Source organism: Chiloscyllium punctatum, chromosome 6 (assembly GCF_047496795.1).
Source record: "Chiloscyllium punctatum isolate Juve2018m chromosome 6, sChiPun1.3, whole genome shotgun sequence".
Taxonomy (NCBI): Eukaryota; Metazoa; Chordata; class Chondrichthyes; order Orectolobiformes; family Hemiscylliidae; genus Chiloscyllium; species Chiloscyllium punctatum.
In genome coordinates, this window is record NC_092744.1 from 58,108,946 (window position 1) to 58,133,539 (window position 24,594).

At 38.8% G+C, this 24,594-nt stretch overlaps 1 protein-coding gene across 3 annotated transcripts in view; it reads left to right on the forward strand.

Moving 5' to 3' along the window:
* The window catches only part of LOC140478991 (NACHT, LRR and PYD domains-containing protein 1a allele 5), a 90,774-nt gene that overhangs the window by 62,637 nt on the left and 3,543 nt on the right, over nucleotides 1-24,594 (forward strand). For all 3 annotated transcript variants that reach the window (XR_011960916.1, XR_011960915.1, XM_072572730.1), the window contains exons 12-17: nucleotides 620-873; nucleotides 1,068-1,202; nucleotides 7,037-7,175; nucleotides 12,056-12,109; nucleotides 17,789-17,866; nucleotides 22,666-22,950. Coding sequence is in view for 1 of the 3 variants with exons in the window: in XM_072572730.1 (XP_072428831.1) it covers nucleotides 620-873; nucleotides 1,068-1,202; nucleotides 7,037-7,175; nucleotides 12,056-12,109; nucleotides 17,789-17,866; nucleotides 22,666-22,950 (945 nt within the window). In the remaining 2 variants the exon portion in view is untranslated. The remainder of the gene's footprint in view (nucleotides 1-619; nucleotides 874-1,067; nucleotides 1,203-7,036; nucleotides 7,176-12,055; nucleotides 12,110-17,788; nucleotides 17,867-22,665; nucleotides 22,951-24,594) is intronic.

Consider the following 24,594-nt stretch of genomic DNA (forward strand, 5'->3'; position numbering starts at 1 on the left):
TACAGCTGTAATAGGATCTCCCAACTCCTCTCTTCAATGCTCTGAACAATAAAAGCAAGCGTGCCAAAAGCCTTCTTTATCATCTTGTCTACCTGTGAGTCCACTTTCAAGGGGCTATGCACCTATACCCCTAGATGTCCTCGTTCTAGAATACTCTCCAGGACCCAGGATTGTGTAAGTCCTGCCCTGGTTTGACCTATCCAAGATGCATCACCACACACGCTTCAGGAATAAACTTTCATTTCCCTTGTTTCCCTTGTCAGTTGGACTTCTAAAAATGGTCTGGTGTTAAAGCAACTTTATTTTTCTTTCCTCACCCAATAAAAAGATAATTTCTTTTCTCTCTCCGTAATATTCCCTGTTCTGTTATCTAATGGAAGCAAACGAGAGTCTGGTTTCTCAGGACTCGTTAAGGTCTAACGCTATCAGATATATTAGAATTGGGTTGATCACCACCCCCTTGCCAGATTTTAACCCATATATCTGGCAAGTCCCCTATCTTAGTTACTCCAAAATGTCAGCAGGCACTGGTATAGTGTTGTATCATTTGGGCTAAGTTCCATACTGTGTTCACAAAATGATTTGGAAAATGTCTTAAACAATTATTTTAACTTTACAGACCATTCAGCCGATTTACAATTTGGAATTTTACATATAAAGGACAAGAAACCGAAAATCGAGCCAGCTGTTGACCATTCAACAACACACGTTCATTGGAATGTGAGCTCCTTATCACCAGTTGGACCAATCTGTAATACTCCTTCTGAAGTCATTCAACATCACGGTGTTGTGCTGATTTACAAAATTATTAATAGCTACCAGTCTTTATTATTTCACGTGTACATGGCAACAAACAATCACTCTGTTATTAAGGTATGAACTGTGTTATCCGTCCTTGTTGAGAGAATAGTTAAAGCTTTTTTGTTATAGTTTAACCATTGACTAAGTTACAGTTATTATTTATTTCTGAATGTTTCAGTTATTTGTAAGTTCACACAAAATGCTAATTTAAAAAAAACTAATTTAAAAATACTAATTTCCTTATGACTATGCTTGTTCACTTCTAGGATATCACAAAAGCTGAAAAATATTCAAAACAGAAATCTGTAAAAATTGATAAGCCTACTCCATGCCATAAAAAGCTGATTACTGGCAAAACATATCGACTCTTGAGTAACCCACAAGCTGATATAACACCAGGGGTATGTGTAGTAAATAATTACTGATATATTTCTGTTGCTTACATGCAACGTTTTCTGTATATGTTATTCATACATAGTTCTGAAGATGGGTCACTGGATCCGAAATGTTAACTCTGATTTCTCTCCACAGATGCTGCCTGACCTGCTGAGTTTTACCAGCAATTTCTGACTTTGTTTCTGATTTCTATCATATACAATTTTCTTGTTTTTTTAATCTTGTCTATTGTACAAATAAACTTCAAAATAAATTGAAAAGTAATGGCATGTTTCATAATTAGGATCTAAAGTAATGTGAGTATTGTTATCACTTTCCATTGTTCTAAAATCCTTCCAGATCAGGATAAGCTACAGTTGAATCTTGGAGTCTACTGAAAATGCTGGGATCTGAAGTGTTAATTTGAAGATCTCATTGGTCTTATTTTTGCCATGATTACAATTGCACCAATTTTTTCATTGCAGGTTCTGCAGATTTGGAAAAGAACAATTTGTTTTGTCAGAGGAGATAGAGAGGATTGGTAGAAAAGTGTTTTTCCTGACTTCAGAAATCCTAAAGCCAGGAAATGTATTACTTTTGAACTGTGGCCACTTTGTAAGGTAGCTGCCTTGAAAACAACGGTGAGATAATTGGATCAAATAAGCTATTTCAGTATTCTTGGTTAAAGGATAATATTAGCCAGGATGACAAGAGAACTGAAACAAAAACAGAAATACCTTGAGAAACTCACCAGGTCTGGCAGCATCCGTGCAGAGAAAACAGAGTTAGTGTCTTGAGTTCACTGACAGCAGCTAGATCTGAAGAAGGACCACTGGACTCAAAACATTAACTGTTTCTTTCCACAAATACTGCCAGGCCTGCTGAGTTTGTCCATCAATTTCTGCTTTTACTTGTTTTAGATCTCCAGCATGCACAGTTCATTGTTTTATTATAATAAGAGAGCAGTCTTGCTCTTCTGTTTATAGTGCCTTGAGGTCTTTGCAGCGGACAAATAGTACACTTGTATCTACTGAGCTGGATTGCTAACCCAGAATATATGCTCAGGCCCAGACCCACAACATTTGACTCAGAAATGAGAGTGGTACCACTGAAGCAAAGCTCATTATAGATAATCCGTCAGTATTATGTACATTAGACATTTCAGCATTTGGTAATGTACAAAGATCTAAAGTTTTGCATGTTATAAAATTCATCACTTTTCTCTATGATTATATGTTATTTGGAAAATAAACTAACATTATACAAATAAGGCTTAATGTTTTAATGTTTATTGGAAGTGTTAACTTCACATATTTTTGTTCAAATCTTATATTAAGCCCCTTTGAGCATTTGTCTTTTTTCCCTAGTAGATATCTTTTTGTAAATTTAAGTATTGTTGAAAAAGACACATTTTGTCAAAACTTTTCATCTTACACTCATGAAGATATTTTTCAAGAATACAAATTCAAGGGAAAATAGATATATATTTCTTCTTGTGAAGTGTCCTGATAAATACAAGATGGAAAGCTTCAACAAAGCTTGTTTTGCTTCATGAATACTCAAGTTCAGTTCTGTAAATGACTGTTAGTTAATTTACCAATTTTGATTCCAACCTCCCTTCATTTAGTGTCTGCAGATTAGAAATTCCATTTATTTTTCCATAGGAATTGTGCAAATGTTTTTCTTTTCCTCTGCTTGAGCTGGAAAATGTAAAAAGCAAATATGCTTGTGTCCCTTCAGTCCTCTTCACCACTGCTGGCAACAGGAGAGATGAAAGAGGTTCTTTAGAATGGGCACGTTCTAGGGACCTAGCTATAACTTTGCATCTGGGGATATTTTGAATGAATTAAATCTTGCTCCCTCCAATACTTCATGTTTGTAAAAAAAAACTTGACTTGCTTAACACTGAAATGACAGTTGCTGATCTTGGAGGATTAATGTTTAACATAATTGTCTGAGTTCCAGACTGAAACTTGGGTAGGGGTCTGAAATTGGAAATGGGTGGAGTGGTGAAACAGCTGGCTTCTAAGTACCCCACCTGAATACATAGAACATAGAACATTATGGCGCAATACAGGCCCTTCAGCACTCAATGTTGTTCCGACCAATCTAACTTACACTATTCCATTTTCGTCCATACGTCTATCCAATGACCATTTAGGTGCTCTTAAAGTTGGTGAGTCTACTATGGTTGCAGTAGAATACATTCAAAAAAATTGAATATCTCATGCAGTGTAGAAGTAAGTAATGTCATCATAGTCCAAATGGACTATAGGACTGCCCACTCATTAGGAAGAAATGATTAATGATAATTTAACCCGAGGGTCATCATACTTCAGGTGAAGGGAGAGGTTCAGGAAGAGACCCCTTCATGATAACCTCAGCTAATACAGGAATTGAACCATTACTGTTGGCATTACTCTGCATTTGAAACCAGCTGCCCAGCCAACTGAGCTAACCAACAAAGGATAAAACTCCTGCTCCTTGTTTTGCACTCTATGTCTAACATTACCTCAATTATTATTTTACTTTATTTTAAACACATTAATACTTAGGCTAGAACTGAAGTGAGTCTCAGAACATTTGTCTGCTAACATTGCTGGTAGTAATTTTGCACCTGACCAAACAGAACCAGCCCACTTACACCGAAGAATGCAAATTCCTCCCTCTCTCCCTTGGACCATCAAAGCAGGCATTGTGTTTGATTTAACATTTACAACTCTTTCAGTTTACCTATTCGCATGACACAGTTTACTATTACAATTTAAGAGTGTTCCTGGTTATTTGTTAAGGTTGTTTTTGTATTTTATATCCATGTCCCTCAAAGATCCGAGACGTTCAATTTTTAACCTTTAATCTCTCACCTATCTTGTTTCACATCAGTAATATTGTGTGGTGTTGTATCTCTTTACACAGATGCTGCACTTATATTAGATTCAAGTATTTAGCTGGGATTAGCTTCATTGTTATACCCTGGTTTTGTTTGTGCATGTAAATACTCATTTGAGTGCTCTGTGTAGAATCATATTAAAGTATATTTGTTTGAAGCCCCACCTATTTTATATGCCTAGGCCTGTAACATTGAATTGCATTGTATGTAGTTTTTCAGCTAACATAACATACGTCTATGTTTACTACTTCAGTCTTTATTTTTGTTAAGGGAGGTCTACTTTTCTTTTCTAAGGCACCTTTGGTTTTCATTTTAGACTGAATCTTCCAGTCTACTGGTTGTGACATCTCTGGCAATTCTAAGTCAAATTCGTGCACTTGGTTGAGAATGGTTTATTGGATTAGTTTTGTTAAAAGCTCTCACTTTCTTCAGTGGAAGCAGCTGTTTACCAGCATCGTATATTAGTGTGCAATGTGCTGCACAGCAACTCTATGCAAAGCCTATAGTTTGCGCTGAGCTGTTGAAAGAGTTCTCCACAGAGAGGGAGTTTCAGTGGGAAAATAACCCACAGCAATCTTATGAAACATCTTGTAACTAAAGGAGGAAAGTTTCTCTTGGTGTATCAGTACAACTGTGTTGCTGGTCACCACTGTAAACCAGTGACAGAGATGGTGAGAGTTTTTATTTCACCATGGTTTTTTGTGGAAATATATTCGAGAAATCTGGCAAACTATGGGTGTACCAAAGAAAAAGTACCTCTAAATTGTTAACATAAAAAAAATCACTGAGAACCTGCCATTCAAACCAGGATTTGTCCACCTGTAATTCCAGTTTCATACCATGTACTGGGCCCTTTAATATTTTCTAAAATGGTCGAATAAGCCACTCAGTCGTAAAAACATTTGCTACCTCACCACCACTATTCAATTCAACCAAGAATGAGCAATAAGTATGATGGTGATAGCAACACACACATTCTGACAGCAATATGATGAAACATCCCCAGACTGTTGGCTGGACTAGTAAGCAAGTGACCCAAGTTAATGACTGTGTGAATAGAAGAACAAGGCACGGCAGGGAAACTGTGAGCATGTGGCTTGGTGCTAAGGAAGCAAGAACTTAGAGAGCAACTATTCTGTTCTGAGATGCAGCCTAGTCCAAATTCATGAACTAGGTATCTGTCTGTGCATGGAAAGTGTCCATTTTGTAGTCTTCCAATGCTAGATGTCAGTGCATGCTGCAATACAAGTCTGTGCTTCCTGGAGTTCCCTGCCAATATATCAGAGAGGTGCCACGATGATGGTGAAGTATTATCAGATGTCAGAATCCAATATCCATGGGCAAGGACTGCTGGTGGCAGCTGCCCATTGTTTATACTCTGGGCTGCTGTTTGATTGAGAGGTTTGGAGCACATAGTGAGTTGATAAGCACTCTGATTTCCACATCGAATTTTCCCAGAAACAAGTTTGTTAAAATAGAAAGTTCAATATTAGTGAGGTGAGTTGGACTGTCATCAGTATTTAATAGGTAATAATTCTCCTTAATTAGCAACTTGCTGTCCTAATGAGCAACTTAGCTTGCTGCTTGTGAAAAGCATAAAGGATGGGAGTGAGTTGCTGTCGACATTGAGGTTGTTCTCACTGGACTTCTCATCTGATTCTGCCACACATCTCACCATAGGCCACATTAGTAAGACCCTGGTAGGGTTCTGCCCCACATCTCGGTAAAGGCCATTATATCACCCAGTTATTTTATTTGCGTTATCAATTCATCCATCTTGTTATGAGTGCTGCATGCACCCAGATTAAGAGATTTTAATTCTGTCTTTTCGCTATTTTTCCTTAGTGTGACCTTATTTGCTGCTGCTGATGTTTGTGCAGCATATTGTGTCATGTTACACTTTGGCTATCATTACTCTGAATTGCTATCCTGCAGTATTGCCTTCTCCTATATCATTAACTTCCAAAATCTTACCTTGCGTCACTCCATTCAAGTTAACCTTTTGCTTGTCTGACTGACCTTCTTCAGAAGAAGTTCCCAGCTACATCACAGGTGCATCTACTTTCTGTCCAGTAGCTAATTTCAAAAACATATCTAGCAAAGTTAGATTCTAAGCTGTCGTGCAAACAAATCTGCTTATGACGTGGTCTTTAAATTATTTCAAGCTTGTAAATGCTGCATCAATGAGCTGTTTCTCACTATCCGTCAGCCAAATTGTTAATGAGAAGTCTTTCTGGGGTCAAGATTAGAGTGGTGCTGGAAAAGCACAGCAGGTCAGGCAGCATCATAGGAGCAGGAAAATCGACATTTGGGGCAATAGTCCTTCATCAGGAATGATTTTCCTGCTCCTCGGATGCTGCCTGACCTGCTGTGCTTTTCCAGCACCACTCTAATCTTGACTCTAATCTCCAGCATCTGCAGTACCCACTTTTGCCTTTCTGAAGCCTGGAGCTAGTCTGAAGTGTCTTTAAATTCTGTCTATAGGAAGAATAATCTGTACTCTTCTCATATAGATGAAATATCCAAGACTCGGAGGGAATTACAAACAAGTTCCAACATTTCTAAAACAAGGGCAAAATACTGCAGATGCTGGAAACCTGAAATAAAAACAGAAAGTGCTGGAGAGATTCAGCAAGTTTGACAGTATCTGTGGAGACAGAAAAAAAAAGGAGTTAATGTTTTGAGACCAGTATTACTGTTCTTTGGAGCTGTTGAGAAAGTCTCAGATCTGAAGATGAGTAATATCGGACTGGATCCAACATTCCAAATCTTGGGGCAAGATTTCCTTTGTGTATCAGTAATACGATCATAAACCTGTTTATAACAAATATGTTTACAATTATGTGAGGAAATGTTCACTTCACTGAAATGACGACTTTGCAATGGAAATCATTTGTCTTCATTTAGTAATGTATGAATTCTTTATGATTAAACAAATGGTAATGATCAACTTTTTAAAAATTTTAACAGGAAATTGCATTTGAAGATATGACGCCTCTTAAATGTAAAGGTTATTTTGAAGTGTTTTTGGAACAACCGGAAGATTTTCAATTAACGTTAATGGATGTAGATTCAGGTGAAACAATGTGGACCTCAAAACTGCGAGAGTGTAAGTACTTCCAGAGTGGGCAGGCATTGTTAGATTCCGTTCAAGTGAATTTCTAACTATTTTATGGACTGATTTAATTCTTTGTGACTAATTCATTTTTACAATTTCATAGAGTATCTTATATAGTAGTTGCCCCAATTGTTGTGGATCGTCGCCATATTATGTTGGGGAAAATCCATCTGTTCACTCTTCCTAACAAACCAGAACAAGGTGTTTACTGTCCAAACCCTGATTTCTGTGATCACCTGGAGAGTTTTTATTTGCAATGGACATCGGTAGAACTGCCAGATTCTTGTTTAGTAAAGTGCCCCACAAACCAACTTAGCCAGTAAACGTCCTAAAACTTTTTATTAAACTTGAAACTGATAGAAAGGCCGAATGCTAATGGGGGTTAAGGATTTACAATAAAAGGTGGGTATACCCTCAAAACCTTAGGCAGCAATTGTGGAGAGAGAGAAAAATGGAAATAAAGTTTCAGGCTTGTGACCATTCCTCAGAACTGGGAAAGGGTAGAGATTTTAAGGAGTGATGGGACATGGACAAAGGAAAGCCTGATGTAGCCTTGAAGACAGAAAGATTGAATGACTGAAAAACTTATGTCCCAGGGCCAAAGGGAACAGCGATATGGCAAAAAAAAAATTACAAAGAATTTAAAGAATAAGTGTACTTCTGACTGAAAGCTTAAAGCTGCAAGAAACAGAATAAAGGAAACTAAATGTGGAGCAGATTATGGTCTGAAATTGTTGGACTCAGTGTTGAGTCCACAGCTGAAAAGTGTTTAAGTGAAATGAGGTGCAATTCCTGAAGCTTACATTGAGCCTCACTACAACAGTGCAGTCGTCCAAGGACAGCGGAATCAGTATAAGAGCAAAGTGGAGATTGAAGATGACAAGTCACTGGGAATCTCAGGATCATGCTTGTGGACAGATTACAAGTCTTCTACAGTGTGGCCACCTAATCAGCATTTTGGTCTTTCCATTGTAGAGGATACTCAGTTGTAAGCTTTGAATACAGTATGCTAGATTTAAATAAATAAATGTAAATTGTTGCTTCACCTGGAAGGTGAGTTTGAGACAGTTGCAAGAGAGGAGGTATAAAAGGTGAAATATATCTGCACTTTAACTGAAAGACACTGGAATTGAAATGGACTGTTGAGGATGACCAGAAAGTAGACTGCAGTGTCAATGAGGAAATAATCCCTTAATTTTTATTTGTAGCTTGAACATTAATGTCTGTACTGTGATTATTTGCCACACATAATGCATCCCTTCTAATTTGCAAGCTCTACACTTTTGTCTTCATCTGTCTTCTCAAAGTTAGTATGGACGTTCCCCTCTAAACACATCTTTTTTCCACCAAAATATTGTTCTTTTCCTCTATCCTAAATGTGAGAAAATCAAGATACTTTTCACTGTCTCCCAAACCAGCCCAATGCATTCTTTCAAATAACCTTAACATTGCTTGATGTTTTACATGCTACAGTTCTCAGGGTCTTTTTAAGACAAGAATAATGTTACTAAATCACTCTCATACAAATTAGGAGCAGGAGTAGGTGATTCAGCCACTCTCACTTTCTCTGGCATTCCATAAGTTCAAGACTGATTTGACTGAGGCTTCAACTCCACATTTCTCTCTAGCCCAAAAACTATTGACTCCCTTGTTAGTCAAGATCTGTCAACCTCTGCCTTAACAGTATTCATGACCTCACCCTCATCTCTTTATGGGGAAGAGAATTCTGAAAATTGTCGACCAACTCAGGGAAAGTAAAAATCCAGCAGCCTAGAGATGTTTCCTAAATTTCTCATCAAAAATAAATAGAGTCCATTCATAAGTAAAGATTTTAATGGCAGTGCATTGTGTACCAGGAGCTCACAGTATAATTTCTGGAATATATTTACTGGGGTTCAGATTCAACCCTCCAGTTAGTGCCTCTTTGAATTTGACTAAATTAACACATTTAATTCTGAGTCTAAGTCGACCCTTGTTTTTCAGGAGTCTCTTACCTGACCATATATGCAGCCATAAAGGGCATGTTTTGCACATTTTTGATTCACATACACATTTTTGATTCAATACCTGCATCATCACATGTTACGCGCACCAGTATATATTTGCACAATGCAATTTTCAAATCGTTAGATTGAATGTTGATAACCATATATATACACTGTAGATATATACTGTATATTTACTTATGTAATATTTATATACATATATTTAACCTCTGTATGCAAATATCTATGGTACCTTATGGCAGTCTTCCCGCTGTTGCCTCAGTTTCTTAGGAGTAGATTGTGTGTACAGTTGTGCTCTGAACTTATTGTAAAACTCTCCCAAATTTTTCTGACAAAATGGCAACATGAAAAATCAAGTATACAGCCCGGCTTAAACTAAAAGTTATTGAAGCTGCAGAGAAGAACAACAATAGCATAGCTGCAAGGGAGTTCTGTACTTCTGAAAAACTTCTCCAAAATTGGAGGGAAAAAGCCACACAGTTAAAGGTTATGTCAAAACAGAAATATGCCAACTGAGGAAAGCTGAACATATGGCCGCAACTAGAAGAAAAGATTGCTGACTGATAATTCAGTGTCGACAGAACTGAAGCATAGTGACTCGACAATGTATAAGAATATGCACCAAACATTAAGCAATAAAAGGTGGATTCAGTGATTTCAAACTCAGTGCTAGATGTTGCAGTAGGTTCATGAGCAGGTATGAATTATTTAGTGCAACTGATGAGGACAGGGAATTTGAGGAATTCTAATGGACTTTTGCATGTACTGACAACTTTTGGTTTAAGCAGCTATCCCATAATGTTTGTGATATACGATGAGAAGGGTTTTTGCTGTGAATATCAGTTTTTTGATGTAAAGTGTTTACCATATATTATTAAGTTTCATACGGCCTTTTTCTATTAAATTACTGTCAAACTTTATTTTGTTTTTACTGTTCCTCTGTTTTTATTTCATGAATTGTTTGTTGAACAAACACCCCCGGTAGAGGCCTGACCACCTGCTGGTATGCCTATTACTTTCGTACATATGTGTAGACCTACATGTACCTTACAGTACTGATAACTGGAATACAATATGACAGTACCGTTCTACCTTAAGAGGCAGAATAGAGACAGTTATTTTGCAGATAGTCATATTTCTTTTTCCTTTTGTTGTTTATTATTTTATATGGAGATCTGGCTCTTGTTTGTTTATTTTTTTGACTCATGAATTTCATCCCCTCGAAAACAATACCTCATGTATAAGCAACCCCCTAATCTTAGCCTACAAAATATCTTCTAAACTCGATCTATACACAAGTATATATGGTGGTACCATTTACCAGCACTTGGCCCATAGCCATATCCATGTAAACCATTGCTATTCATATAACCATCCATATGCCTTTTAAATTGTTGTAATTCTACCAGCCTCCACCACTTCGTCTGGTAGCTCATTCCATACACACACCATCCTCTGTGTGAAAATCTTGCTCCTTAGATCCCTTTTAAATCTTTACTCTCTCACCTTAAACCTATGCCCTCTACTTCTGGACTTCCCCAACCCAGAGGAAAAGACTTTGTCTATTTACCCTGTCCCTGTCCCTCATGATTTATAAACCTCTATAAGGTCATCATCAGGCTCCAGTACTCCAAGGAAAACAGCCCCAGCCTATTCAGCCTTTTTCTATAGACTCAAATCCTCCAACCCTGGCAACATCCTTGTAAATCTTTTCTGAACCCTTTCAAGTTTCACAAATCCTTCTGATAGGAGAGAGACCAGAATTGCACACACTATTCCAAAAGTGGCCTAACCAATGTTCTGTACAGCCGCAACATGACCTCCCAACTCCTGTACTCAATGCTCTGACCAATAAAGGAAAGCATACCAAATGCCTTCTTCACTATGCTATCTACTTATCGACTCCACTTTCCAGGAACTATGAACCTGCACTCAAGGTGTCTTTGTCCAGCAACAGTCCCCAGGTCTTTTCCATTAAGTGTATAAGTCCTGCTCTGAGTTGCCTTTCCAAAATGCAGCACCTCGCATTTATCTAAATTAAACTCCATCTGCCATTCCTCAGACCATTGGCCCATCTGATCAAAATCCCTAAGGTAACCTTCCTTGTCCAACTTACATTACCAATTTTGGTGTTGTCTGCAAACTTACTAACCATACTTCGTATGTTCACATTCAAATTATTTACATAAATGACGAAAAGCAGCGGATCCAGCACCGATCCTTGTGGCACACCACTGGTCACAGGCTTCTAGCCTGAAAGGCAACCTTCCACCACCACTCTCTGTCTTCTACTTTGAGCCAGTTCTGTATCCAAATGGTTAGTTCTCCCTGTATTCCATGAGATCTAACCTTGCTAACCAGTCTACCATGAGATACTTTGTCGAATGCCTTACTGAAGTCCTTATAGCTCACGTCTACCGCTCTGCCCTCAATCCTTTTTGTTACTTCTTCAAAAAACTCAATCAAGTTTGTGAGACCTGATTTCCCACACACAAAACCATGCTGACTATTTTTAATCAGTCCTTGCCTTACCAAATACATGTAAATCCTGTCCCTCAGGATTCCCTTCAACAACTTGCACATTACCAATGTCAGGTTCACCGGTCTATAGTTCCCTGGCTTTTCCTTCCCACCTTTCTTAAATAGTGGCATCGTGTTAGCCAACCTCTAGTCTTCCGGCACCAAACCTGTGACTATTGGTCATACAAATATCTGAGCAAGGGTGTGCTTTTAAATAAAACTTTTCAATTTTATCTTTTAAGGTTTATGTGTTTTAAGTGTTTGTTAATTGTGCCATCCTCCTTGAGATGTAATCTTTCACCTTTAATCTGAATAATATGTTCATAGAATGAAATAACATTACAGGTGACTGGGCACACCATGACCAGAATGAACAAGGCAAACCAAGAGACTTTAACAGTAAGTTATTAATCAATATTTTCTAGAGGAAGATCTAAAAATGCTGCACTTAAAATGGCATAGGTCCTTTCAGCCTTCTTAAAAAAAATCATAATCATATGTACAATGACGTTCTGCTGCACTAGACCCATAGAGATGTACTGCACACAAGCAGGCCCATTGATCCAATTCGTCAATGCTGACCAGATATCCTAAAATAATCTAGTCCCATTTGCCAATACTTGGCCTATATCCCTCTAAACTCTTCGTATTCAAGTACCCATCCAGTTGGCTTTTAAATGTTGCAATCATACCAGCCTCCACCACTTCCTTTGGCAGCTTAATCCATACACGCACCACCCTCTGTGTGAAAAGGTTAGGGCCTTTTTAAATATTTCCCCTATATACCTCTGACCTGTGTGGTGATGCGTTTGGAGGCAGGAAGGGCATTGAGTCAGGCAGAGAGATGTACCTGAACCCTAGCATTTTCTCTCCATTCTCGGAATTCAATTATGGGTGGTAATGACCATTGTTAACTTTCCTGTCTGCCACCAGTTTGAAGCTCGTAAGTGGCCAAAAGATGTCCACTTAAAAGCTGTATTAAAAGCTGCTGGGATTAATGTCTAATGCACACAGCCCAGTCGCCAGGTAAGCCATAGATCTAGCACATTACTTCCGTCAGGCTACTGGCCAGGGTGCGCGACTGTTTGGGAGTCACCTCGCTCAGAAGCACTTAGTGTGAGATTGAGGGACTGCACTTCAGGGCACGGGGAGGTGTGTACAGAGCCAACCGCTACTGTCCCCACCCAGCCTTACTCCTCTTGCAGAGGTCCATCCCCAAAATACCCCCCTCACCCTCTGCAACCAACCACATAACTTAGCCATGGTCTAGATCACAGCATGATGTTGGGACTCTAGTACCTGTCCTTTTGGCAGCAGCCACTGATTGGCCAGCAGCTGTCAGCAGTCAGTCCATCCCTAGGGTCTTGATTTTGGGGCAAGGCCTACTAGTGATCCCTTACTGCTAAGGGGGCCCTCCTGACAGGAGGCAATCCCAGTTACTTGCTGGTTCTCCAGTCGGCAGGTGAGGCACCTAATATCTTCCATAAGATTCCATCTAAAAGGTCCACAGATACATAGTTTAAAAGAAATTGATGTAAAGGAAACAGTGGATTAAGAAGATATTTCAAAGGGAAGAATTAACATGATAAAGTGTTCCCCACAGCCTGCAACATTGGTTAGAATGCTAGAAAAGTACTCAATATCAATCCACATATGAACCTCTACTGTACTGGAAAGCTCGTGTGTAGGTATCTTAGGTGAGAACAGCTGGAGCATGCATTGAATATTTTACCAACATTCTTTGTACAGGTTATTGCCAGAAGAAAGATAACTTGTATGAATAATTATGAGGTTGTACATTTGTTCCTCTGGAAGAGACATTGCCTTTAAAAGATGATAACAGCTAAAGTGAAAGATGTTAAAGCCCCAGTGAAAATGCTACTTTGGCTAAAAAGCTAATAGAAAATGCATAGTTAACTAACCTATATTACTCAACATTTGTAGAAAGATTAGCCAGTCAGATGCTCCAATAGAATTTATTTACAGAATAACATACAGCTATCTGCATTTCACATGGAGCAACCAGTGAGATATACAAGACAACATAAGGGAAGTAATTTAGAAGAGCAACCATTTATAAAACAGTTAACGAATCACTTCTGCTACATCAAAATGTCAATCACATTGATTTATTATGCAACTAAATTTTCTAGCTTAGCAGGAATTACAGGCCAGTTAGTCTTACTTCTGTGGTAGGCAAAGTAATGGAAAGGGTACTGAGGGATAGGATTTACGAGTATCTGGAAAGACACTGCTTGATTAGGGACAGCCAGCACGGATTTGTGAAGGGTAGGTCTTGCCTTACAAGTCTTATTGAATTCTTCGAGGAGGTGACCAAGCATGTGGATGAGGGTAGAGCAGTGGATGTAGTGTACATGGATTTTAGTAAGGCATTTGATAAGGTTCCCCATGGTAGGCTTATGCGGAAAGTCAGGAGGCATGGGATAGAGGGAAATTTGGCCAATTGGATAGAAAACTGGCTAACCGGTCGAAGTCAGAGAGTGGTGGTAGATGGTAAATATTCAGCATGGAGTCCAGTTACAAGTGGAGTTCTGCAGGGATCAGTTCTGGGTCCTCTGCTGTTTGTAATTTTTATTAATGACTTAGAGGAGGGAGTCGAAGGGTGGGTCAGTAAATTTGCAGATGATACAAAGATAGGTGGAGTTGTGGACAGTGAGGAGGGCTGTTGTCGGCTGCAGAGGGACTTAGATATGATGCAGAGCTGGGCTGAGGAGTGGCAGATGGAGTTCAACCCTGCCAAGTGTGAGGTTGTCCATTTTGGAAGAACAAATAAGAATGCGGAATACAGGGTTAATGGTAGGGTTCTTGGTCAGGTGGAGGAACAGAGGGATCTTGGGGTCTATGTACATAGATCTTTGAAGGTTGCCACTCAGGTGGATAGAGTTTGTAAGAAGGCCTATGGAGTATTATCGTTCATTAGCAGAGGGATTGAATTCGAGAGTCGTGAGGTGATGTTGCAGCTGTACAGGACTTTGGTTAGGCCACATTTGGAGTACTGTGTGCAGTTCTGGTTGCCTCACTTTAGGAAAGATGTGGAAGCTTTGGAGAGGGTGCAGAGAAGATTTACCAGGATGTTGCCTGGAATGGAGAGTAGGTCGTACGAGGATAGGTTGAGAGTTCTCGGCCTTTTCTCGTTGGAACGGCGAAGGATGAGGGGTGACTTGATAGAGGTTTATAAGATGATCAGAGGAATAGATAGAGTAAACAGTCAGAAACTTTTTCCCCGGGTACAACAGAGTGTTACAAGGGGACATAAATTTAAGGTGAAGGGTGGAAGGTATAGGGGAGATGTCAGGGGTGGGTTCTTTACCCAGAGAGTGGTGGGGGCATGGAATGCGCTGCCCGAGGGAGTGGTAGAGTCAGATTCATTGGTGACCTTTAAGCGGCATTTGGATAGGTACATGGATGGGTGCTTAATCTAGGATAGAAGTTCGGCACAACATCGTCGGCCGAAGGGCCTGTTCTGTGCTGTATTGTTCTATGTTCCAAGTTCTATGTTCTATTTCAATGAATACAGTGTACTTCTAAAATACTATTGAAGGAGAAATATAAATGTAAATGAGCTCTGCTTATGCTTCAGGACTGAAGTAGTTATTTTAATGCTTTACTGTTAGAACTAGATGTGCTTAAGTGTAAGTACCTGAGGATGGAAAAGAAATTAGTAGAGATTGGAAATACAGGGTGGAATCTACCGGCAGCGGTGAGGTTGTTGAAAGCAGGACTGAAAGTCTATGCACTTCCGCAAGTTGGCAGATGGTTAGTCACACATAATTATGCAGTAGCCAGACAATTAGACATTCCTGCAGGAGCAGCACACAGAACCATATAGTGGGGGCAGATGTTCAATATTCCCACAATTATCGCAAGGGGTCAAATATCTGTGGGGGTGCAAGCACCTAAAGAGCACCCAGACAGCATTCATTCTCTGCAAGCCAGAAGCATCATTCTTACTATTTGAGGAAAGATTTTGGAAACTGCAACTGCTGCTAATACGTCTCTATCTGCTACCAAAACCGTTGGAGCTGCTGCCACTTGACACAAAAATAGGAAACGTCCTGAGCACAAAATGTGGCCCCATGGTTTATGCAGCCTTCCCTTCTGTCTTGAGCACTTTTCATCCATTGGGGAGCCCTCTCCATGTCAGCTACACCCTGTTTCCATCCAACTGCCAAACCCTAAAATCGTCACCACCATTCCTTGTAAAGCGCGCTTCTTGTTGCTGCAGTCATGTCCATAGACACTTAGCAGTCACCCTGGAACAGGAAATCATCACCCTTCATTCTTCACCTTTTGAGTTTCCTCAAGTGAAGATTCACCCTCCTTCCCACCACATGGGGGACCACGGTGACTGAGTGGTTAGCTCTGCTGCCTCACAGCACCAGGGATCCGGATTCGATTTCAGCCCTGGCCAATTTTCTGCATGGGTTTACACCAGGTGCTCTGGTTTCCTCCCACTGTCCAGGTGCAGGTTAGGTGGATTGGCCATGGGAAATGAAGGGTTACAGGGATAGGATAGAGGGATGGGTCTGGGTGAGATGCTGTTTGGACTCCATCGGCCGAATGGAGTAAGGATTCTATGATTATTCTCAATCTGCCATTCAACATCCTCAATCCTCCCTGTATCCTCTTTGATCTTCCTTTTGTTGCCCTCATAACTCAGGACTTCAACAGTGACCTACCATACAAAACACTTACAAAACACTTGACCTCCTCATAATCATGCTTGACCTCCCATCTGTAAACGTTGCTGTTCTTTGTCTAGTTCAACTTCTTCTGTCTGATCACATGAGATCTTGTAGGGCTCTCTCACTCAGAGACTTAGCCATGATGCATTTCCATTGGACTACTCTCACCAGATCCCAATTATCAGCCAAGCTCCTAAATAAGAAAAAGCAGCTCCACCTCCATCCAAATCTACCAAAAAGTCACCACACCCACTGCATGCCATAGGTAGGAAGTCGTGAATCTGGAAGCACGTGCTTCTCATCTGCTATTTGCTTAATTTGAGAGGTCCCTTAATTCTTGTCAAGTTAGCTTTTAATAAGTGTGTATGACAGTATTAACAAGAGATTTGGAAGCTTAATTCACCTCACAATTCTGTAGCTCCATATCACTGTCTGGAAGCTGACTTTTGGCCATTTGAACAATTAAATGCTCCTGTTCACCTCATTTCCTGCTCCCTGGAGCATTACCAGATTCAGCCTATGAGATATTTGTTAGGGATATTATGCTAGGGTTGAGCAAACACCTAGTAAAATATCACAGAGTCACAGAGTCATACAGAATTGAAACAGACCCTCAGGTCCAACTAGTTCATGCCGAACATAATTGATTATCCTAAATATCATTTGCTGCATCTGACGATTTCTAAGTTAGTGTCTTGAATTTGATAACTCAATTCAAGCTAATGAGTTTCACACCAAACTAGGAGGGGAATTAAAGAATGATTTGGACAAAATACATGAATGGATATACAGTAATAGACATGAGCATAAAATGCTGCATGCGAGATGGAAATGGCGAATCTATCTATAAAGTGTTTAATAATTAAGTTGAAAGAAATCTATTTTTTTCATAGCCAACAGATTCAGTAACTGGAGCAGCATTAATGTATTGAATACATGCTGAATTATAAAGCCAAAACAGTCGGGTGTCTGTCAAAAGATTGTAGTTGTACGAACTGTGCTCAGACTAACTGAGAAGTTTTTCAGAGGTGTATAATGTAGTACATGTTGTAGGACAAGTAGGTTTGGAACAAGATTTAACTGAACTATTTGGGAAGTCCAAAGTGCAAACTACTAAATGGCACACAAAGAAAGGTTGGTACATTGTTTAGTCTTCTGACAAACGTTAAATACTTTGAGAGCGGACTGCAGGGTCTGATACATAACCTGAGGTGATCCTCATTTATATTTATCTAGTATCAACTCTCCTGTGTAGTGCCTGTGAAGGGATGATTTATTACATTAAAATTGTTATTAAAAATGACATTGTTTTTGTGCTTTTGTGAAAAATAAACGTATTAATCACGTTGGTGAATAATGTATTGCTCTTCAGAAAACAGGAGAAGGAAATCAAGCAATGACAACATTATGGAAGAGAGCAGTTCCAAAAGATCTCGATGGAATGATACAAGTATGATATTTCAAATTGTTCAATGGAATTAAATAGTTAAACAGAGTGTTTGCGAGAAACTTGTATGTTATGCAATTGCTGGATTATGGGGTTATAATCATGATGATATGGGTAATTTCTGTGACATTCCAAACTATAAGAACATTGCCTGTTAACTCATGAGAACCCCTGATTACTCAAAGTTTGGTAGAAGATTTGTAGCTCGGGTGCTCGTTGTTGTGGTTCTGTTCGCCGAGCTGGGAATTTGTCTTGCAGATTACTTTAAACCTGAAATGTACTTCCATATGCTTATTACACCTATTTTCAGTGTTCTTGCTGAGATAGCTTAGAGTGGAACTGCAGGAACATAAATCTTGTTATCCAAAAGGATTGGAGATATTTTGTGGAGCCTCCAAGAATACATAGGTTAGGTGAATTAATTAAGTAGGAGCAGAAATGTTGCTTTCCTGACATGGGTCAGTGGCAGGTTTGCAAGATGAGGCTGCACACCATCCAAGGTGAGGTCCTTTTGTAATCTGTTTGATGCCAAGAATATTTATTATATTAAAACTTATTGTAATTACATTCCACCTTCTTGTCAGTGGAGTATGTAAAACTCTGGGCACATACTTCATTGTCATTTAAATGTAAAATGCACCAGTTGGCTTTGTGCAGTTGTGTATAAGGTTAGCAGCTTTCCTTCTAATTGTATGGCACAAGAGAGGGGAGGGGGTGAATGGCTGCTACATAGAGTTTCAGGACAGGCACAGGTGCATCCCTGGTGAGAGGGGTGTGGGTGTGGAGGAGCTTTAAGGAGTGGAAGAGGGATCCAAGGGAGGACAATGGATGGGTTTGGGGGTTTGGAGAAGTGAGGTGGGAATGACTGGGGTGATGGGAACAATGAATCAAGGTAAGAAAATGAAGCGTTTACCATGCGGTAGGTCCACATCAGGGTGTTGGCTGACTGAGCTTTTCCAGGACTTTGAGATTATTTGCAGTGCACTAGTTATGCCACCGAAAGTTATCTTTGATAATGTCTATTTCAAATTTCGAAGCGAGGCAATGTCCCACAGAATGAAGAATACGCTGGACACTGACATGAAGTATTCATTTAACAGTAAATGCAAAAACACAAGATGGTTTCTTCAACAAAAAAGAAAATATCCCTAACTCTCCTGTAACCATCAGTGCGCGCCAATCATAAAGTGTGCCAGTACTCTGCTAAACTGCTCTCAACAAATAATAAAAATATGTACATGAATAAAATGAAACTGTTGTAATAAAAGTAGTTAAATTTAAAAATTACAAATGTCAGCTTAGTGTTTTCAGTAAGTCTTATATTATTGGCAATGGAATTGGGCAGGAAGGCTGTGGATGTGATGCAGAGTCTCCCAGTTTGACCAGGAGGCTACATTGTCACTTGGTAGCTGGTTTCACCATTGAAGAGCTTTTCCCTGCCATGTGATCACACATGTTGCCCATGCACGCCACTTGTACTTCACATCTTTATTGCAGTCTGGGGGAAATCAACAAAATGCAAGAAAATGGAAGCAACATTTGGTTCCTATTCTGTCACTGGGAACAACACACCACAATTAAAATTCTGTGTTTTCTATTTCACCTCCAACTTCCTGTGATGCATTCAATGCATCTCCAAAACGCAAGTCCAGCAATTTCTTGAACTCATGGCAATGTTGAGGTTAATGTCCCATTTTTGTGAGGCTCACAAGAGGGAGCGGCAGAAATCATATATCAATTTCTGGAAATTTACAATTCATTTTTTCTTGTTGCAAATTTCTGAGGTTTTCACTGATATTTCTTTTCAGCAGTCTGTGTTGTTATTGTGCAATTAAAGCAATATGCACTAGAGGGCAACATGTCATTGATCCGTGCCAATAGAACACTTGGCATTGACAGTTGTTTGCTTTCATTGTGGAGGTTAATCCTTGGATTCGGGTTCTAAGTAATTAACAGAGAATGATATATTATGATAAGAAATGCAAAGCTTATACTAGGAAAAAAGGAAGAAAGCCTTATTTGAGTAGTTAAAAATCACACAACACCAGGTTATAGTCCAACAGGTTTATTTGGAAGCACTAACTTTTGGAGTGCTGCTCTTTCATCAAGTGGTTAAAAGGAGCAGCTCTCCAAAAGCTAGTGCTTCCAAATAAACCTGTTGGACGATAATCTGGTGTTGTGTGATTTTTAACCTTGTACACCCCAGTCCAACACCGGCACCTCCAAATCATTTAAATAGTGACTTTTATGTTCATAGTATATCTAAAGGAACGTGTTAGTTTTGAAATACAGTCAAATTTATTTTATGGGGAAATAATTCCCCAATGAAAAGTTGAATTGACACCATTTTGACCTCTTGCTAATTCCCAGAACCTCAGCTACTGGAAGTAACCTGGAAGCTAAACATTTTGTGATTCTAGAATCATAGAATAGTATAGCACAGGCAGAGTTACTCCTTAACTTTTTCCTCATGCCACGGCATTAGTTATTTTTCTTTTTCGGATGGGCATCCAATACCATTTGAAAGTCTATGACTGAATCCACATCCACCTCCCAGTCAGGCTGTGCATTCCAAATTGTTGCCTCATGTCCTGTCTGGTTCTTTTGCCAAGCACTATAAATTTGTGTCCTCTGGTTGGTGACCCTTCAACCTTTGGAAATGTTCACTCTGTTTTTATTTTACTTAAATCCATCCCGGTTTTAAACCACTCCATCAAATCTCTGCTCAGCCCTCTCAATGTAGACCTTGAGTTCCCATGAAAAACAGGAAAATAAAGAGGTTAAACAGGACTTCTAAATTAGGAAATAAGGAAAAAACAGATAAAGTTATCAGCAAAGGCAATTCCTTGTGGAATGATACAATTTGCTCAAATAATTCTCAGCAGCAATCTTTCCTTTTAGGAATTTCTGATTGTTCTACCATACTGAGCAGAGTCGATATGTTTTTCTGTTATTGTAGTCACTTGATTTATCTACAAGCATGTAGGAAGAATGGAGCAGACCTTTAATCTGCTGCAAATCTGTTTGAATTGGCAGCAGTAATCGATTTGTAACATGCTGAAAGTTGATATCTACTGTAAATGCCCTTGTATGTTGACTGGCTGTCTGTTTACTTCATTAAATTCACAGTCGACTTAAAAGCAAATCCTTACAAGGTATAACATCAAAGATAAACTGCCAACAAACAGAAGAAGACAGCCCCAGGATTGATGCCCTACTCTGTGATGAACTGTTTGATCTCTGAGGGTGAAGTCAGCTACAAAGGGGTTCAGTGTGAATAGAGAATGGATGATAATCAGATTTTCCTGGTGGAAAGCGTATGTGTGAATATCAGGGAAGGACAGCAGAGGGACTGGATGTGATTGAATTAAACCATCTACTCATACTTGAAGCTTTGGTTTGTGCATGAGGATTGGTTACTTGGGCCAGATGCTGGAGAGTGACTGGTGCCTGTGCAACCACTTCTTATTGTGAGTCAGTACATCTCGGAAAAGCGAAGCAAATTAAATGACAAAAACACTGCAAATTTCTTAATCACTTTAATTGATGAGGACCTTTAAACATTGTTAAATCAAATGAGAAAAGCAGGCATCATAATTCAAAACAATGAGCTTATAATTGGCAGGTTCTAGTTCTGTTTTCTCTGAGAGCTGGCTCTGAGGGAGCTTGATCAGTGTCAATAAAGGGTGACTTGGTCATGGAATAGCAGATTCTATCCTTAATTGTAGGATGGAATTTTACTCTGTTAAACAAGTGGGTTTTGGATGTTAAAATGCTAAAAAAAATCTGAATCCCAAACCAAACCCATCTCTAATCCAACATATTTCCTGATTTAACATACCCTATGGTGGGGTAAGTTGGATGGGTTGCCACCATCAGCTGAGCTGATAACTTATAAATGATGCAGTGAAGCTACATGCTTGACATTTAACCCACCTGTTAAACTAAACATCAGCCAGTTGAGTTTCCCTTTGAAATCCTTTGGTTAAAAGGAAGCAAGAACTCATGTGTACTTTCTACCAACTTGCTAATTCAGTTTAGTACTTCACTCACCTCATGATCAGAGATTACTCCTCAATATCCTTAGACCCTTCTGATCTCCTTGACCAACCACCTTCTGATCTCCAACTCCCTTGTCCCAACCAATCCTTTCAATCTCACGCATCCCTAGATCATTCCGGTTTCCTCAACCCCACCCACCTTAACTTTTACAATCCACAAATCCCTGTATCTGATTTTTCCTTTGGCTTTGATTACCCTCACTCCGGACTCTGTTCTTTCCTCTAGCATAGAATGAGTCTTCTGACCTTCAATTTGCCCCACCTCCTACTTATGGTCTTCCCTTTGGCCTCAACACAACCTCAATCCCACACCTTTCTGATTACCTTCTTCCCCCCTTCATGCTCCCTAGCTGTGGCCTGGTCTTGAAGCCTTTACTTCACAGTTCAACAAATGCCTTAAAACACTTAGGTACACCAAACTTGTATATAAGTTTTTAAAGCAATAACAGATATAGACTATATTTGCTTTGCGTGTTAACATTTTAAAAAACTAAGATGCAATATTCAATCACTGTAATCCAATGAGTTGACATATGTTATAATTTTCCACAGTGTGGTACCCAAGTGCTTTAGTATAAATTAATAATAAAGACAAATCTATCTTGGATTAATATTGAAGTCAGATACCAGCAAGTTACACCTGGTATACTATACAATTCTAAAATACTTTTTAAGCAATTTACTGAAGTTTTGCAAATGATTCTAATGTTTCTAATTCATTTTCATGTATTTTATTTGCAGCTGATGGACCACCGTGCAATAAGAATAATACTATCACTGAGAAGCAATTAATGCAGTTTGCTGAAAAACTGGGGAGTAATTGGCAGATCTTTGCTATTAGTTGTCTTGATCTGCAGTCCCAAGATATTGATAAAATTAAGGACCAAAATGCATCACCTACAATGCAAATATTCTACATGTTGCAGAAATGGAAAAATAATGAATCAGACAATGCAACACCCTCCAATCTTCGAAAAAAACTAATTGATGCAAATATTGAACCTGACGCCAGGATTCTCCTAGAAGGTACAGAGAAATGCATTTTTATTAATGAATTCATTGAGATGTTATAGTAAAAATGCCGATATATGTTCTAGTGTTATTCATTGACAAAAAAAAATGACTGGGATGGACAATAGAACTGGCAGGAAAACCTGGCAAATTGCTACAGTTTCTTGTTTAATTCTTTACAATTCTGTTCCTTATTTTCTATCCCAAAAATGCAATGTTGAAATTCCTTTCAAAATTGTTGTGCAAGTTTACTGTTGTTTGTTAAGTCAGCATACATAGAATTTGAGACAAACATGGAATTTTAATTCTCCCCTGCAGTTGCCTCATTATCTCAGGTGGAGTTAATAAGAACAGCTAAATTCTTATGATGTCTTCTGATGGTTTGTCTAATGCAGTCCTTATTGGGAAAAGTCTGTCTAAGCAATGTCCCATTCTAACCAACAACCATGGGATTTTTAAACTATGCTCCTAATGAGCACCTTAATCAGTTAGAAACTAAACTGAGAAGCATATTTTAGACATGAGCTTAAACTGTTGAAAAGCCCCAGGTGTATTGCTTACCTCTATATGAAATGTGTTTTATACTTATCATTATAAATACTAGAAGCATACCTAACTAAGACATTTATATGCAGGCTTAATTTATAATACAATCTACACAAGTAGATAACTTAGATAAATTTTAAAATTTGTACTGTTCTTGTCTTTGTTCCTAATATCAAAATGAGAGGTTGATTACATAAATAAAATTAAGTATTTTAGCTGAGTTGATGAATATTAAGTCAGTCATTCATAATGCTGAAACAGCCTAGCCAGTTAATCAAATTGTACAAATTTGCAACTCAGCTTAATTTTCTAGTTTTCCTATTGTACAGTGCTCTATAACTGCTCTTGATCTTGACCTGACTCCTTAAATAGATGAGACATGCAATCAGAATTAGTGTAGACAAGCCCTGATAGACCAGAATTTCTCTGGGAAGTTGGACAAATACTTACTGAGTTAATACATCAGTGGAAAACTGATACAATTAGAATTTCTCTGTACTTCCCATTAAATGAAAATTGAATGGAAAAATTAAAACCCTACATTTTTATATAAAAAATATTATCCCAAAGAGATAATAACACCAAGCATTTATGATTGATGTTAAGTTACATTAAGGCAGAATGATAGTGTGATTTGGGAATTCATAACCTGCATTAAACACAACACAAATAGTTGAGCTTGAAGCTTATTTCTGCTCAAATCTATATTCCCACCTACACTTAAACTTTTCCCCTCCTTGCTTTACAAACATCTGTCTACTTCTGCCTTAGAAATATTCTAGGACTTTGTTTCAAGAAGAGCATTCCAAAGACTTGCAAACTTCTGAGAGAATTTCATTTGCCTCTTCTCTGTTTTAAATAGGCAATCTCCAATTTTTAAAGTGAACTCCAGTTCTAGATTCTCCCAGAAGAGGAATCACCCTCTCCACATCTACCTTGTCAAGATTTCTCAGAAATTTATATGTTTCAATCAATATGTTTCAATTCTTAGTTCTCTTCAGGCGAACCTGTCTGACCTTTCCTCATAGATTTTCTTTCTCCTGTTCAGGAGGACAGATTTAGAGCTAAGAGTCATGGATTTAAAATATATGGATGGACCAGCAGTTTCCACTT